Genomic DNA, 16066 nt, shown 5'->3' on the forward strand with positions numbered 1-16066 from the left:
TTGATATTTTTATTTTAAGTGGGTATGAGTTTTTAATAATGCATTTTACTCACTAACCTATAAAAATATCAGAAAATGTCATTTTTAATTTTGATGATGTTCACACAAATTTTAATACTAACAAAATTAAATTGCTGAACATAAATTTGTTTAATGTTATGCACTTATAAGATGGAGGCATCAAATTTATTTCTACAAAAAAATTGTTGCAGACCTCAAAGTGATTCCGGATGTTACCAGAGTGCCAAGAATGTCAATGCACTGTCCTGAAGAAGACACAAAAATACTAGGTGGTTACCATTGGGACTGTTCGGACTGGGTGCGTCGCAGCCAAAACCCTTTGCCCAATATCAGTGAAGTGCCTGGTAGTGAAGTGCCCGATTCATCTAGTTTCCACAGTGACAGCAACGACGAAGTACAACACCATATAATAGGTAAGTTAATTTTATGATTTTTCATATTACCATGTGCTAATAATGTATAACTGTCCGACAGATCCAGCCAGGGATTTGGAAACACTTGACGAAGAGTTATACTTATCATACCGCAGCGAAGACGATGATGTAGTCACATACGGTTTTCCACAACGATATCCAAGTCAGAGTGAACTTTCCACTAATGTATGTGAAATCGATGATCCAGATATGCCAATGTCTACCGCTGTATGAGGGTATATAAACATCATAGAACATTCCATAAGACGATTATTGTCTAAAAAGTTGATTACTCACTTAGGTACTGACAATTTTTGTTTTTTTTTTTTTCATGTTCATTTTGTATAGAATTAATATTATTTATTATTATTTTGACCCATTTAATATGGGAAGACTGAATGCTTTTCTTAATGTTTAACTATTTACGTATGTAAAAATAAAAAGTGTACTTCTGTGATAGTTTGAGAACTTTTTTTCTAAAATTTTTTTTTTTACTTAGTTATAATTTTGACCGTAGAATTGAAGTGTTAAAAAAAAACCCAACAACCATTGTCCAGTGCATAAAAATATTTTATAAATCATTATTTTTAATAATTTTCATTTCCCGTTGGAAAAATGATCTCTTACCATATCCGCCACCTGTGTTTATCATTATCTAACTGTCATTGGATTGGTACAGACTGTACTGTTACTCCTAATATATTCCACCTAGTCCTTACGAATAATTAATAATAATTACTGAACCAGTGCTAATATATCTGGTGCTAATAATAGGTCGGTCGTACATTTATTCTATACTTAGTATAAAATATTCATTATGATTTTGTACATTTATTATATCCCCCCCCCCCTTACAAATGACTGAATGAGGCATCAGGCAATAAATGTAATTATATTTGTTCTTGTAACTAATTTTTTTTTTTCAAAAATATATTGTGTTCATTAAAGAGAAAAAAATATTATTATATGTCAAAGTTTTATATTAAAGTTCCGCGACACTGTGCCATTCCAATAAGAAAAAAATCCTATTTAGTTTTTAGTTTTTGTGTCCTGTTAATGATTGTGAAACAACCTGTTGTTTTTTTTTTTATTTTTGTAACAATTAATTATTGTAAATAATTAAACAATTAATATTATTTCTCACGCCCTCTCCGCCAAAAGTGCCTAAGTATTTTTTTTTCTCGTTTAATTTTTATGTAATATATTATTATTAAAATATTATTATACATTATTTTTCTAAACATTAAACAAAATATCGAATTACTAAACCGTGTACGAATAACATATTTAATATTATATGTTTATAAATAATTATAAATTTATAATATGAATATATACTAATACAATACATACACATGCATAATATACATCTACTTAACATTGTTTCTGTAGTGCGATACAAATTAAATTAGTGGAAATAGGAATGCACATCTCGGAGGAGAGAAACTAAAGTATTTTGTATTTTTACAAATTTGGACTGCTGTCTAAAAATTATTACATGCGTATTACTTAAAACTTATGACTTGTGTGTGTGTGTGTGTGTATGTATGTATGTATGTGTATATATATATATATATATTTATAGGAGTTGATTTATTGTTACGTTAGGATTTGAGTTATACATTTATATTGTAAGTTTCGTACATATTATATATTTTTATATGGACAAATGTATAGATTATTTTTATAATAAACTAAGTATGACTTGATTAATAAATAACTTAAAATAATTGTTTTATTGTCTAGTCATTTAATGGCCTTGCGTTTTTTGCTGACAGTCGCATAGCTGTTTTTCCTACAGAATTCTATTTTTGATGTTGTACTCAAGTGATATAAATTATGATTTTCATTTATTATACAGTTATATTTGATAAATTGTTAAGTGTGCATAAGGTATGAGCGTACTTTACCAGGCAACCTTTTTTTCTACAAATTTTTGTTTTGGAAAAAGGTTGTTTTGATGAGTTAAGAATGATGGTCCAAAATAAATTGCAGGAAATTATTAGTTTAAAAGTTATAACACTTTAAAATTAATGTACATTGTGAATATTAATACTTTATGTTAAATAACTCAATACCTATTACAATCATCTAGGTATGACATCATTGACTTCTCACTAATTGAAAATATTATTCATCTCTATAGGCACTCAGACTAAGCCCATCAACCTTACTAAGGAATCTTTTAGTAATTTTATTTATTTTAATGTCCATCTAAAGATTTTTAACAGTTTTGTACTGTCATCGTACAGAAATTATTGCTCACTGATTCATAAAACAAATATTTAAATACTAACAAATTTATTTTTATAACTGTACACGAATTGTTTTATATATTTTTTAATTGATATAACCGACAACAACCCTTCCACAATCATATTCTTGATTAATAGTGAATAAAGACAATTTTAAACTCCACGTTTGATAAAAATGAAAGTAAAATCATATTTTATTGTATGTATATTTTACAGGCAAGCCCTTTTTCCAAATTTGAAATTGACATAAATTACAAAAAATAAATACAATGGTAGATACATAGATAGTAGTGATATATTACAATGTCAATTAATGTATGGGTTGGTTTATTAGACATGTAATTATTGGTGGAGCATCTAGGAATGTGAAATGGACCATTTAGACAAGTTGGACAAGAAGGAACTCTAAAATTAATCAAAGATTAAAGGTTGATGAATCGATTGAACATCTATCAATACATTTCAGAATTTTCGGCTAACTTTAAGTCAGCGGATTGCCCGTGAAGAAAGATTTAATTGGTAAGTGATAGGCGTGTAATCATGCTCTGCATTTTAATTTTATTTAAGGAAAACATAACAAATTTCAAGCGTAAGATTAAATTATTATCATTATTATTTATTCATTATGTTTATGTACAATAACTTAAAAACTATAAATATTTTTTATTGCTATTCTATTCAGTCTGCAGAATTTTACACTGAACAAAATTGCTTTTTATTAATATATAGTATAATATAGTATAATATATACATAATAGTGTCACACTGTCTATAGGCAAACCTGCGAAAAAATTTGTTAGTGTGACTTCAAAAAAAAATACATTCATGTTCATTGTTTAGGATGTTGTAAAAACTAAATTTGAAAAAAAAAACTACATATACATTAACAGAGTAAAATAATTAAATACATTTAAAACTATAAAATATTATTTGTTAATTACATTAATTTAAGGGTGTACATTAATATTAACACAATTTTTACCCAATACCGGTAGATTTGTAACCCAATCTGGATATGGTGGTTGCAATACACCTGACAACATCATGTCTTTAACACCATCTATTATACTATCACCTTTCAGAACCATTTTGGTTTTGCACATCTTGCCGGCTGGATTGCTATTGCTAAAAACTGACATATCACTCTCCACGTTTATTGTAAACTCGTTAAGTACCCAACGTTTTTCCCCAAATAGTTTTTGAACATATTCTTGAACGTCTTCTTCTTTGTGATTGTTAAGCAATGTTGGAACTTCCTTGTTTTTTTCATTACCTCTATTCTTGTCTTCCAACAAACTAACCATTGACGGCAGATGTTTTCCCGATAGTGAGTAGGCCTTACATTTGCTGGCACCAACTGATTTTATAACAATTTTCAACAGTCTATTTTCAATATTTTGAGGTTTGTAAAAAACATGGAACACTTTTCCCGGTGCTATGGTGAAAAAATATGGCTTGTTTAATTTCACGGTAGTTTGTTTTCTTTTTGTTTCATTAATATCTATTAAAACCCAAAACAATTTGTTACACTTCATAACGTATGTAATTGCTTTGATATTCAATTTGTTTAACATGGCCTCGATATTATTTCTAATTATCCCTTTGTCTAATAATTGTTTGTTAACTTTATCAATAGTCACTGTCCACCACTGACTATTTTGGTGGAAGATTGCGTCCACTAACAAAACTCGATGATATGTTTCATCAACAGAATCACTATCTTTTAAATGCTGATGTACTACCGACACAACATTTGCAACACTTAAACGCAGCCGGCATTCAGATACTATATTGATAATATCTTTCCATTCCAGGTTCAAATGTAAGATTTCGAATAGCTGTTTAAGTTCATTCATGTTGAACCTTTTCATCTTCATTAGAATTTTGTCCAACATCAATTTTTTAATTGCCGCCATTTCTTAATGATATCAAAGAACTAAAACACACAAAATCAGAAAACAAAATTATAGAATATTTTCACATACTCATATTTTTAATAAAAAAAATTGTGATTGTTTGACCTTACAGAAACTTATGTATTCAAGCCTAACATTAAATTAATGAAAGCAATTGTATTGCTTTTATTCGAAAGATTCTAACCGAGGCATATAATATTTAAAAGGTTAATAAAACTAAATTGTATAATCTATTACAAAATAAAAAATAAACATACTAAAATGTTTATTATATTGCCAGGGGTTTTACTTCTAAATTTGTTTTAGCAATTAAGTATTATATTTTAAAATAAATAATACAATCTAAACCAATTGAATCAGTCGTTTAAGAAATTTGATTTACCTCAAACCCAAACTTTGAAAAATAAAAATAACATATTATGGACTAAAAAGGGTAATATCTTGGATTCTAAATTATTTTTAATGATGGATGAGTCTGGAGTTTCTTGAAATGTGTAAATCTACATATGAGCAAAACTGCAATAAAATTGATTCAATTTTTTTTTTTTGACAAGTAGGGTTTCTCAAACGACTAATTTAATTAATAATAATATTACAATAATAAACATGTAACTTGAGAAATTAACCTCATAAAAATAAAGTTTACATTATGAACTCCACAATTATTTAATTATTGCTAGCAAATATTATTTATTAGCATTAACTATTAACATAATATAAGTAATAAGCTATATAATTATGTATATAATAATATATAAAACACTGTTTTGGATATCACAAAATAATTTTTATCGTGACTATTAGTACATTGAATAAAACCAGTTAAATATAAAGAATGAATAGATATAAAAAAAAAAACTTGAAAGATGTGAAAGTACAGTAAGAAATATATGAAAGTACAGCAAGAAAGATGAATTTTAAAATTAACATTATTTATAATATCAAATCCTATATTGTTACAAAATATTATACTTATAAAATCCAAACAAATATAAAACATGTTATATAGACTTATTTATTGAAATTAAGACAATATTTTATTTGCAAACATGAAAAAAAGGGTATAATTAAATTGAATACCTAGGTATAGCAGGGATGGCAAGTTTTTCTAATGTTACATGTCAAAAAAATTAAAATAAACTGATTTTTTTGTTTTTTTTTTTCTACGTGCCAATAATGTATGAAATATATATAAATAAGAAAAAAATTATGGTTTTTTTAAATTATATTTAATTTTTATTTAAAAATAATAAGTATTTTAATTTTTTGCAGTGATGTTACCCATTTGCCATTCCTGACCTATATTATGTTTATATTAGGTAGGTAGGTATTTAATTAAAATAAGTTATTGAATTTAAAATATACACAATAGATAAATTTGGTAACGTAATATTTGTTTTATCAAATTAAATATATAATATTTACAACACAAACAAGTGTGTTATATAATTATGATGCTATATAATCCACTTTATCTTTCATGAATTCTTCAGATACATGACCTAATGTTGGATGGTAACTCAACTCTTCAGGAACAAAAACTTTAACTACTGCTGCTTTTCCAGTTTTGTTTTTCTTTTTACTCCAAAATATATTTTCCAACCAAACATACAATTTCTGTGCAACAGATGCTAAACCGGGCACATACTTAGCTGTAGTCAATTTCAGTCTTTTAGTAGTAATATTGTGAATTGGCCCAAACGCCAATGCTACTACAGTACAAGCTAAACATATGACATTGTAAGGCATACTGAAATCAGGCGTTGGTAGTGTGATGATGAAATTTTCTGTTTTCAAACAAATTAAGTAATCGGATCCAGTTGAATTTAGATTGTCTATAATCAATGACTTATCAAACGTTAGAGAAGTGGCATGTCTCGGAATTGTGGCTTTCACTATAGCCGAGCCAATATAAAAGCCGTGATTAGCATCTGGTGGATATTCTTGCCACTTCAAGAACACATAGTCAAACTGAACAGATATTTCTGTAACCGAACGTGGTGCAAGCTCTAAAACTATTTCTAAATAGTAAATTCGTACTCTTCCTTTTCCAGGTTTATAAATTAAAGCTTTTGGTGTGACACGAACACCATTGCTGGTCACTTTTAATGTATGATAGTAAATTGGTAAGAACCATGGGATATTCTCAATGACGGTGGCGATTATAGACGACCTATGATCGTTGTAAATACGGGTAACTAGCCCTCCATATTCTTGTCCAAATCCAGTGATAAATCTATCTGTGTATAGTAATGGCCGTAATTCAGACACAACTATTTTTGGTCTAGGCACTATAGCAGACAAATGAAATATGCCGTTTAGATTATAAACAGCAATATTGTTTTTCAAAATATAATCTGGTTCTTGTGAAATCAAATAAGGAACACTACTATTTGATGATGTATCTAAATAGATTTTACTGTAATCTGCCAAAGGGCACGTCTTGAACAGTCCAGTACCAAACATCTTGCGGAGAGACCAATCATAGTTGTTATTGAAACTTATGAACACCGAATCGTATACTAGAGAAACGGTTTGGCGGAGTTCATATTTACATTTCCCTGCATTACATAACGGCCTGAAATGAATTCCCAAGGAGTGATAGTTGGCATTGTGCACGCGGCCTGAGTTTAATAGGCTCGACAGGCCTCTAGTAGAATCACAAGGCAAAAGCTTTTTCCACGGCGTCAAATTTTCAGTACAGACATTTTCTCGCGGTAAATTTGAATATCGATAGACCCTGTCGGCAGATGATTCATAGCTATTAGCACTGTTGATGAAATTCAACGACGTACACAGCAAACCGGACAGCGCGTTTGTCAGGCCGTACCAGTTCTTGTCTACGTCTTGTGTGTCATTGTGGAAACGAGCAGATATCTCAGCGCCAGATGGGGCGTCGACGGCCGGATAACCCCAGGACTTGTGTCTCCACAGGCCGGAAGTAAGGTCGACGTTGAGTTCTGCTACATGAAATCTATCGATTATGTCTCCCAACGAGTGTGGAAACAGAGTGGAATGCTTAAAAGAGTCGTCTTCGCGGATGACTGTGAACTGAAAGAACGAGTACACGTAGCCGGTGGCCAAGGGCTTAATAAACAATTCTTCACTGTAAGTCTCTGAATACGCAGGACCGATGAACACGAACAAAAACCCTAGACATTTAGCGTTCATTTTACGCACAAAATAATATTATACGTATAGACGACACGTAAAACGTTTATGGAAGTACAGCAATAACCAAAAATAATAATAACCGGCCGACCGCCGACGGACAACGTTCAGTTGCTGTGGCGTTTCGAGTGTTAGCGTACATTGTTTACTACTCGGTAAACAATGATAATGATAATACAACATTGTGATAGGATTATCGAAAAATTGAATAATATTACCGTTTGAGCGTGGAATCTTGCGCCGGGGAAAAACGTTCGGGGGCGAACGAAAGGCGAAAGGCTGTCCGAAATCTAAGCGAAATGGCTATCGATCAGTCAACACGTCCAACGTGATTCCCATGAACTACACAACGAAGAGGAAACAACCAGTGACCAGAGTACAGACAAACAGACAGTTAGAGATTTGAGATTTTTAAACACCGTATCGCCCGTATCGGCCGATTCAACCATAATTCAACCGCACGGCACTACTACCACATAATAGATAAATACAGTGATACCGAAACCGTCCAGTTGTACCAACATAGAATCCCAAATTATTATTTATTATTACTCTGTGGCAGTGGTTTTCAACCTTTGTGGGTCCTCAGTTCCTTTTGATTTTGAAATCAAATATACGGCTCCCATACGAAAATTTAAAATAAACAAATTTACATAATTTAATATAACTTTGGTCTATATGACGAAATAAACATGTAATTATTACTAATAGGAAACTTTTTTTTTTAGATTTATTTTTTTTACAATTAAAAATTAATACAATTACTATTAGCATAATAGAACATTAATGTTCTATATGCTATTAGGAGATACACCTTTTACTCGATATCGCAAAAAACATAAATAGAGTATAGACCTAATTCACGGTCATCGCTGGCAGATCTGTCTCACACACACACACACACACACACACACACACACACACACACACACACACACAACATAATATCGTATTGGGCCTGCAGACTTTAGTCTTACACGACCACGAAAAAAAGACAGCAAAAACTATATTATATTACAATTTTATTTTTTAGTTTCTGCTGCGAACGCGGCTCCCTTGATAATAACTGACGACGCCCCTGGGAGCCGCGACGCACAGGTTGAAAACCACTGCTCTGTGGCATGAATAATATTAACGAATTTATGATTTCCTCGTAGACCTTATACTTAGTTTAACTGTATAACTAGTATAAGTATAAGGTCTATGGATTTTCTGCTATAACTTCAGAGTAAGTTTTATAATTTTATATCCTTCATTTTCTTTCTAAGACATATTTAAATTTATCTTTAACTTTTTTCTCATTGGGACCTAGAATACGTCGGCCAATAAATTATTATTATCAAGACATTAATAATATCACGAAACTCGTATGAATAATGTATGACCTTAGAAGTTTAACACTTTTCTCTGCCTTGTAAAAGGTTAAGACTTTAGGTATATTTTTGAAATAATGAGTGGTTCATGTTAAAAAAATCACCAAATGGTTTACACATAATTAATAATTCTAATAATTATATCTAATTAATACGCTATGCACATATAGGTAGGTTCAGACCATTAATTTTTATATTATTGACGGGTTGCATCAAACTTAAATAAACCAATATCGTGATATTTAATGAATAAAATATTTTATAACAGCTCACTAATTGATCATTAAACTTAATGATTCCTTGAACTTTAACTCTTTAAAACTTAAGCACACTGCTTTTTGTTCCCCCTACCACCTCTCCTTATCACAACAATTCTATAGACTTGAAATTTTCATGGTTCTCCGTACCACCATGTGTGTGCTCTAACTTTAAGAAAGAACTTTTCAAAATTCACATTTTAAAATGGTGCTTGCATGAGTATTTTAAGATTCACTATGGTCGATGGAAATTTTTTTTTCTTTATAAATAATTGTCATCATTGATTACAGGTTATAATAGAAATAGGAAACGATTTTATACACCATTACACAATAACGAATTAAACAAAGTTTGAATCATATATAGTTGGGATTTTCAACTGGCAACGAAGTGCATCGGCCTTGATACTTAATAGTTAAAATAAAACAATAATTCGTTTTGTCAAGTGTTTGCAATTTACGTACTTACCGTCCATGTTAAATTTAATTTTTGATCCTTTTTTTTTTTTTTTTTATTAAAAATAAAGTATATTTACAATCTATACATAAGTGTATAATGAGTAAGTGTGGTGACAGAGTAAGTAAGTATTATAAGAAAAAAAAATAACAAGAGAAGGAAGGCTCCCAGCAGTGCCACCTGACCAGAAATTAGGGTTTGAGTTTATTTAATTAATGTTTATTTTTTTTTTTTTTTAAGTTAGGTGTTGAGGAGATCTCTTGGCCATTGCCTTTTTAACCTTCTAGGAATGATAGAGGTAGAGGATAAACTTTTAATGATGGGGTTTGAATGAGCGCGGAGCGTTGAGTGGAATTTTGAATATAATAGGATTTGGCTAGGTCGTTAAGGGTTGGCATGTTCAGATCTTTATGGAGGTTTTTATTGGTAACATACCAAGGGGCAGAGGTTATTAGGCGTAGGCATATGGACTGGAACTTTAGATCAACGAATCTGGACTTATAGTGAAAAAAAATGATTATACGATAACATGTCAAAACAACCTGAAATGGTTATTGCCAAGGGCTGTATTTAAGGAGGGGCAACAGGGACACTTGCCCTGGGCGGCCAATTTTCGACCCTTTTAGGGGGGGCTGCCAGGCACCGGTGCAGTATATATTATATAAATAAAATTTGTTTTGTTAAGAATTTGTTTAAGTACATATATACTTGGACTTCTTGCATAGCATGACTATATGATACGGCCATTTGGCGTCATTTACTCATTTTGTCAATCAATGATAACTATTAATTTTTTTAATTTTTTTTATAGTGTACAATAATAAAATTGTATGTTGTTATACATTTTGACTGCAGTAATTAAAATAATGCATCATCGTGGTCTGTGTTTTTAACAAAATTTTCATAAATAAATAACTATAACCAATAACAATTAAAAAATGGATTAGTTTTTTTTTGGGGGGGGGGGGGGGCAAAGCGTACAAATATTTGTTGACCCAGAGCGCAAAATGTGTAAATACGGCCCTGGTTATTCCTAATGATTTCAGTTATATTTTTGATAATAGCAGCAATAAGTGGAACATATTTTTATATCATACCGGCAGTTATTAAAGTACGTTAAATAATTTTATATTAAAGTATTAAACCATAATATATTACTAACCCAATAATCCTAGGGCTGATACACGTTTGAGTAAAATGGTTTCAAAGGAAATCGAAATACAAACGAAATATTACACGATTGATCATAAAAAACTCGGCAACGTTGCCATTTTCAATTTTGAACTTAATTATACAAAAATATTCGGTATAAATACACTAATACAGTTTAGTTACCAGTGTTACCACACGATGTGTTTTAACTTTTAAAGCACTGAATACAAAAGTCTGATTCAAAAATTCTCGCATTTTTTACTTAAAACATTATATACTAATCATTATCATCGCTTAACAATAAATTGTTTTCTTGTATCGCTTTTGGGTCATACAGCTCACCAACAAGTTAAAAAAATTAGGTCAGAGGTTCAATATTAATTTAGTATACGACACTTTTTCAGAAACATAAATTTAGCTAAATATCCACCATAAAACCGTTTGTTTGCGGCAATATTGGGAAAGCGAAGCCTTGGCGTGACGCCACATTCCCTCAACATTATTTGTGTGTGCAGTGTGCTCCTGTTTCCGGATTTTTGAATTGAATAGAATGATTCACCGTTAAGTGAACAAATCCTTCATCTTCTAAACATTGATAACTCTAAAAAAACAAATTAACACAATATCACGGCTCGATATCACAATATACTTGTGCTCCGCTCCGCAAATGGAAAATATCCCCCGACTTGCTATACAAAACTACCTCAAGTAAGTAACAGGACAAATTATGGAAATACATTTTTTCGATTTTTTTCACAAAATGTGTGTTTGAAAGCACTGAATACAAAAGTCTAATTCAAGTAATTTTTTACTTAAAAAAAGTGGTAAAATTATTTACTGATAATCACTAATCGTGGATAAGATTATTGCATTCGAAAAATTAATCTGTCTGGGAAATACTGTCTTAAACATTTTATTTTTGACCATTACGGAATAATATAATAATCGATAGTAGGTACACGTACAACTATCGATGTATTAATTAATATTCCAGGTATGTCATGGGAGGCAATTCGAGTAAAAAAAGGTCACCTACCTAAATTTGGGAGGCAATTCGAGTGTCACCCTTTAGAGTTAAATCATACACTTACGTACAAACAGCACGGGGTCAGCGACCTAACCGCAAGTAGATTTCTTACCTGAGAATGTACTGCTGCGAACCAGAATTTTTATTCCGGGCAATGGAAAAGTTAAGAAAAATTTTATTTTTAACACCATACACCGAATATTAAATAAAAACTGTACAAAGTTTGAGTCATATAGAGTTGGTACATTTAACGGGCAACGAAGTGCACGGGATCAGCTAATATTATAGATACCTATAGATATTATATTAATTCATAATTGTATTAATATTTAATTATTATTATATTAGTTTGTATATTACACATTATAGTAGGAATATCGTATATGAGATCTCGGGGCCCCCAAAAACTGGGGGCCTCTGTGAATTGCATACCCAACACTCTTGATAATAAAATTGCACATCATACAAATTTCTAGTTCCATAATTTCTAGTATCCACTAAGACAGCGCTAGACGCCGCTAGTAATGCTAAAAGGAAAATATCCTCCCAAACTCCGCCTGTTGTATAACATTTCGTGGTCAACCACCCCCACCCTCCAACCATGTCGTGTCAAGTCCTGTATATTATCTTGATAATCACGGACCACTATCTTAGTCCGTGATGATGATGATAACACAGAATATACGTCCGTGATAAAAAATGAAAATATAATTTTTTTTTAATTGATTACATAATATGCCGATACCCCTACTATCATGCCTACTATAAATTACTATAGAACACTTTTTTTTTAGATATAATAATATGATAATAGAGTTTTAAGAGTCTTTCTTGTTGAGTTCTTACTGAATTCTTCTATTATTAAATAGTGAAACTTTTAAATAAAATATTACCTAAATCGTGTTTCTTTTTTAGTTTGTAAACAAAGGAAGCTTGGTTTTATGTAATATGAACACTATTCATTTTTTTATTGGAAAACACTGAAACAGTAAGCAGACTTGTTTTATTTTATAGACCATAATAGTGCAATAGAATTTAAGCATAATATGTTAGAATTTAGAAAGTGTCATACTGTCATCAATAAATGGCTTCTTTCATCACTTTTTTTAGTTTTTTCCTGTAATACTTTTATATGCACTTATCACATAATTATGCTTATTGTGTTAATTTATTTTGATTGTATAATTTTTGTATAATAATATATTAGGTATTCATAAAAATAAAAATATTTAATAGACAACAATCTAAATGAAGGTATATTTTATTTTAAGAATGTACAAATTAGATTGAAGTAGAAGAAGAAGTATACAAATTGAAATTACCCACATTTCATTACTAAACTAGTAAGAACTTAATGTTAAATTTACAGGAGGAAAACAAATAAGCTATTTAAAGAGTAATTCATTTATATTTTCCAAAGTAATTATAAACGCAGGCACAATAATGTAAATGTAACTTTTTATTGATACTTTTTTAAAAGTTATTTTTTTATTTTTATTTATTCTTCAAGAAGATAATGGGCCCCACTGAACATGTTCGTATTTATGTTGTTGAAATGTATTTATAAAATGTTACATTACTATGTACCAGTGATGTAGTCCTAAAAAGTTTATGCACAACTTAATCATTGTCAAAAATAACTTGGGGGCCACACCTAACCTGCTTACCACAGATTTCGTTAAGGGTACACGCTTAAATATGAAATTAGGAGGTGGGTACACGCCCAAGCACCACTACGCTACACTTCCACTATACCACTGCCATGTACCATTGCTACACATTCTTGTTTTTACAATTGACCGATTTGTTTTAGAAATGAACAAGTTTTTAGCAGTACCACGACTTAAAACAGATAATGAATCAATTGAAACAACTACATCTGAAAATCAAAGTCAGGTTGAAAGAAAAATTGAAAAATTATTTGAATCTTTTTGTTCTAAAGCACAATGTGATCCAGAAGCTCCAGTTTTATACAAACAAAACCACATCAACTATATAAAAAATCATATGTTTACACTACCAGAGAACTATGAATGTCTCGACTCCAGCCGACCTTGGTTATGCTACTGGTTGTGTCAATCACTCGCACTCTTAAACTGTAATTTGTCTATTTTGGAGAAATCTAATGTTGTTTCTTTCTTATCAAAGTATGCAATTAAAATGTACAGTAGCCAAAGCTTAAATAATTATATTTAAACACCAAATTTTTTTAGGTGTCAACATGAATCTGGTGGCTTTTGCGGTGGACCAAATCAAATGCCACACTTAGCTCCTACATATGCTGCTGTCTGTGCATTGTGTTTAATAGGTACAGAAGAAGCATACGCAGTGATCAATCGAGATAATTTATATAAATTTTTGGTATCTCTTCGTTTGCCTAATGGTTCATTCAGAATGCACAAACATGGTGAATGTGATGTTCGTGCTGTGTATTGTTCAGCAACTGTAGCGCGTTTAACCAACATATATACAGATGTTTTGTTTGAATCAAGTGCTCAATGGGTAATCAGATGTCAGACATATGAAGGAGGCTTTGGTGGGGTGCCTGGGGTGGAAGCTCATGGGGGATATACATTTTGTGGATTTTCAGCTTTATTATTACTTAAATCAATTCATATGTGTGACACAAAATCACTTCTTCGGTGGGTAGCAAATAAACAAATGACATTTGAAGGTGGCTTCCAAGGGCGAACTAATAAGCTTGTGGATGGTTGCTATTCTTTTTGGCAAGCTGCTATTTTTCCAGTAATATCAGAACTTTTAGAATCTGAAAATCAACGGCCAATGTGGTCAATGTATGATTATCAGGCTCTCCAAGAATATGTGCTCATATGTTGTCAGAATAGATATAGTGGGGGCCTTATAGACAAGCCTGGGAAACCACCTGATGTATACCATACTTGCTACGTTCTTAGTGGACTATCTATAGCTCAACATGCAGTTGACAAAAGTAATTGTGTTGTTGGTAAACCGGAAAACGTTTTGAACAAAAATAATCCTATTTATAACATTGAAGAAACTAGTCTACAGAAAGCTCTTCAATATTTTAGTATGACAGAACCAATAAAATATTTTTAAGTATGATTATAGACTGTAAACAATTGATCCAAATTAAATCTTGAGGAACCTGTTTTGTGAAGTTCAAATTAAGTCTAGTTAGTATAATATCCTATGTTTGTAAGGTACCAAATCTGATCAAATACATGCATTAATTATTTAAATTTAAAATTAGGTATAAATTTTTAAAATGTCAATTTTGTAACAAATAATATTTCATTGTGAATCGATCTGCTAAAATTAGTGCTTCCTTGGTAATTAATTATTTTGATTTTTTTTTTTAATAATGTCTTGCTTTTCTGTGAATATTTTACTTAAGACAAAGTAATGAAATGTATTTTTTCAAAATTGAAGTCAAACTACAAGTTATAAATGTTATTATGTCTTCACAATATACTAAATTTATAAATATTTGAATGTATGAAATACAAGTTGCTGATAAAAATAAACATTATCTACTTATTTACTTAAATTCGTGTTGATGTGAAAAAAAATATTTAGAATTTATTAATAGTTTTAGTTAAAAATTAACTAACAGCAATTTTTGTTACTTGTCTTAATAAATATAATTTCATTTTTTTAATTTAAGTATATGAGTTAGTTATGTTGATGAAACATTATTAATTTTTTATAATACCAAACCAGACTGTAAAAAATGACTACTACCCAGTGGTGTCATTAGGGGTGGTGGCATCTCCCCACCATTATCATTAGCGGGCCGGGTATGGTCTAGTTTTGGGCTTTTGGGCCTTCATATATTAACACTAATAGGTAATATATTTAAGAATCCTTCTACATGTATATTAATTATTATTAAGTTATTGTTATCTCTCAAAAAAATGGGTTACTAACGCTTAAATAGTAACCTTTGATACTAACTGGTAAGTATAAAATTATATAAGAAGGCTATCTGTATTGAGATATAAATGCAATTGTAATGTAATGCAATGTAATTGTTGGCGAGCGG

At 30.6% G+C, this 16066-nt stretch overlaps 4 protein-coding genes across 6 annotated transcripts in view; 2 read left to right on the forward strand and 2 right to left on the reverse strand.

Annotated features, from left to right (window-relative positions):
• Nucleotides 1-2172, forward strand: part of LOC132951202 (fat-like cadherin-related tumor suppressor homolog) — a 149433-nt gene extending 147261 nt beyond the window's left edge. For all 3 annotated transcript variants that reach the window (XM_061022970.1, XM_061022972.1, XM_061022971.1), the window contains 2 exons: nucleotides 213-434; nucleotides 496-2172. In XM_061022970.1, coding sequence (XP_060878953.1) covers nucleotides 213-434; nucleotides 496-668 — 395 coding nt within the window. In that variant the 3' untranslated portion in view covers nucleotides 669-2172. The remainder of the gene's footprint in view (nucleotides 1-212; nucleotides 435-495) is intronic.
• A 774-nt stretch (nucleotides 2173-2946) lies between these two features.
• LOC132950605 (uncharacterized) lies at nucleotides 2947-8234 on the reverse strand. Its single transcript, XM_061022129.1, has 2 exons — nucleotides 7995-8234; nucleotides 2947-4625 (listed from the first exon to the last, which is right to left on the reverse strand). The coding sequence occupies exon 2, from the start codon at nucleotides 4603-4605 to the stop codon at nucleotides 3637-3639; it is 969 nt and encodes a 322-aa protein (XP_060878112.1). The 5' UTR covers nucleotides 4606-4625; nucleotides 7995-8234; the 3' UTR covers nucleotides 2947-3636.
• On the reverse strand, nucleotides 4609-7984 carry LOC132950604 (GPI transamidase component PIG-T). Its single transcript, XM_061022128.1, has one exon. The coding sequence runs from the start codon at nucleotides 7774-7776 to the stop codon at nucleotides 6055-6057; it is 1722 nt and encodes a 573-aa protein (XP_060878111.1). The 5' UTR covers nucleotides 7777-7984; the 3' UTR covers nucleotides 4609-6054.
• A 4526-nt stretch (nucleotides 8235-12760) lies between the features above and the next one.
• On the forward strand, nucleotides 12761-15571 carry LOC132950636 (protein farnesyltransferase subunit beta). The gene is made up of 3 exons (XM_061022159.1): nucleotides 12761-13030; nucleotides 13856-14189; nucleotides 14256-15571. Exons 2-3 carry the CDS (start codon nucleotides 13858-13860, stop codon nucleotides 15118-15120), a joined length of 1197 nt encoding a protein of 398 aa, XP_060878142.1. The 5' UTR covers nucleotides 12761-13030; nucleotides 13856-13857; the 3' UTR covers nucleotides 15121-15571.
• The last annotated feature ends 495 nt before the right edge of the window (nucleotides 15572-16066 follow it).

The sequence above is a fragment of the Metopolophium dirhodum genome, chromosome 8 (assembly GCF_019925205.1).
Source record: "Metopolophium dirhodum isolate CAU chromosome 8, ASM1992520v1, whole genome shotgun sequence".
NCBI lineage: Eukaryota > Metazoa > Arthropoda > Insecta > Hemiptera > Aphididae > Metopolophium > Metopolophium dirhodum.

Coding starts and splice junctions, on each gene's coding strand:
- LOC132950604 (XM_061022128.1), bottom strand. CDS start 7,776: ATGAACGCTAAATGTCTAGGGTTTTTGTTCGTGTTCATCGGTCCTGCG.
- LOC132950605 (XM_061022129.1), bottom strand. CDS start 4,605: ATGGCGGCAATTAAAAAATTGATGTTGGACAAAATTCTAATGAAGATG.
- LOC132950636 (XM_061022159.1), top strand. CDS start 13,858: ATGAACAAGTTTTTAGCAGTACCACGACTTAAAACAGATAATGAATCA. Junction 14,190..14,255: donor GTTGTTTCTTTCTTATCAAA/GTATGCAATTAA, acceptor AAATTTTTTTAG/GTGTCAACATGAATCTGGTG.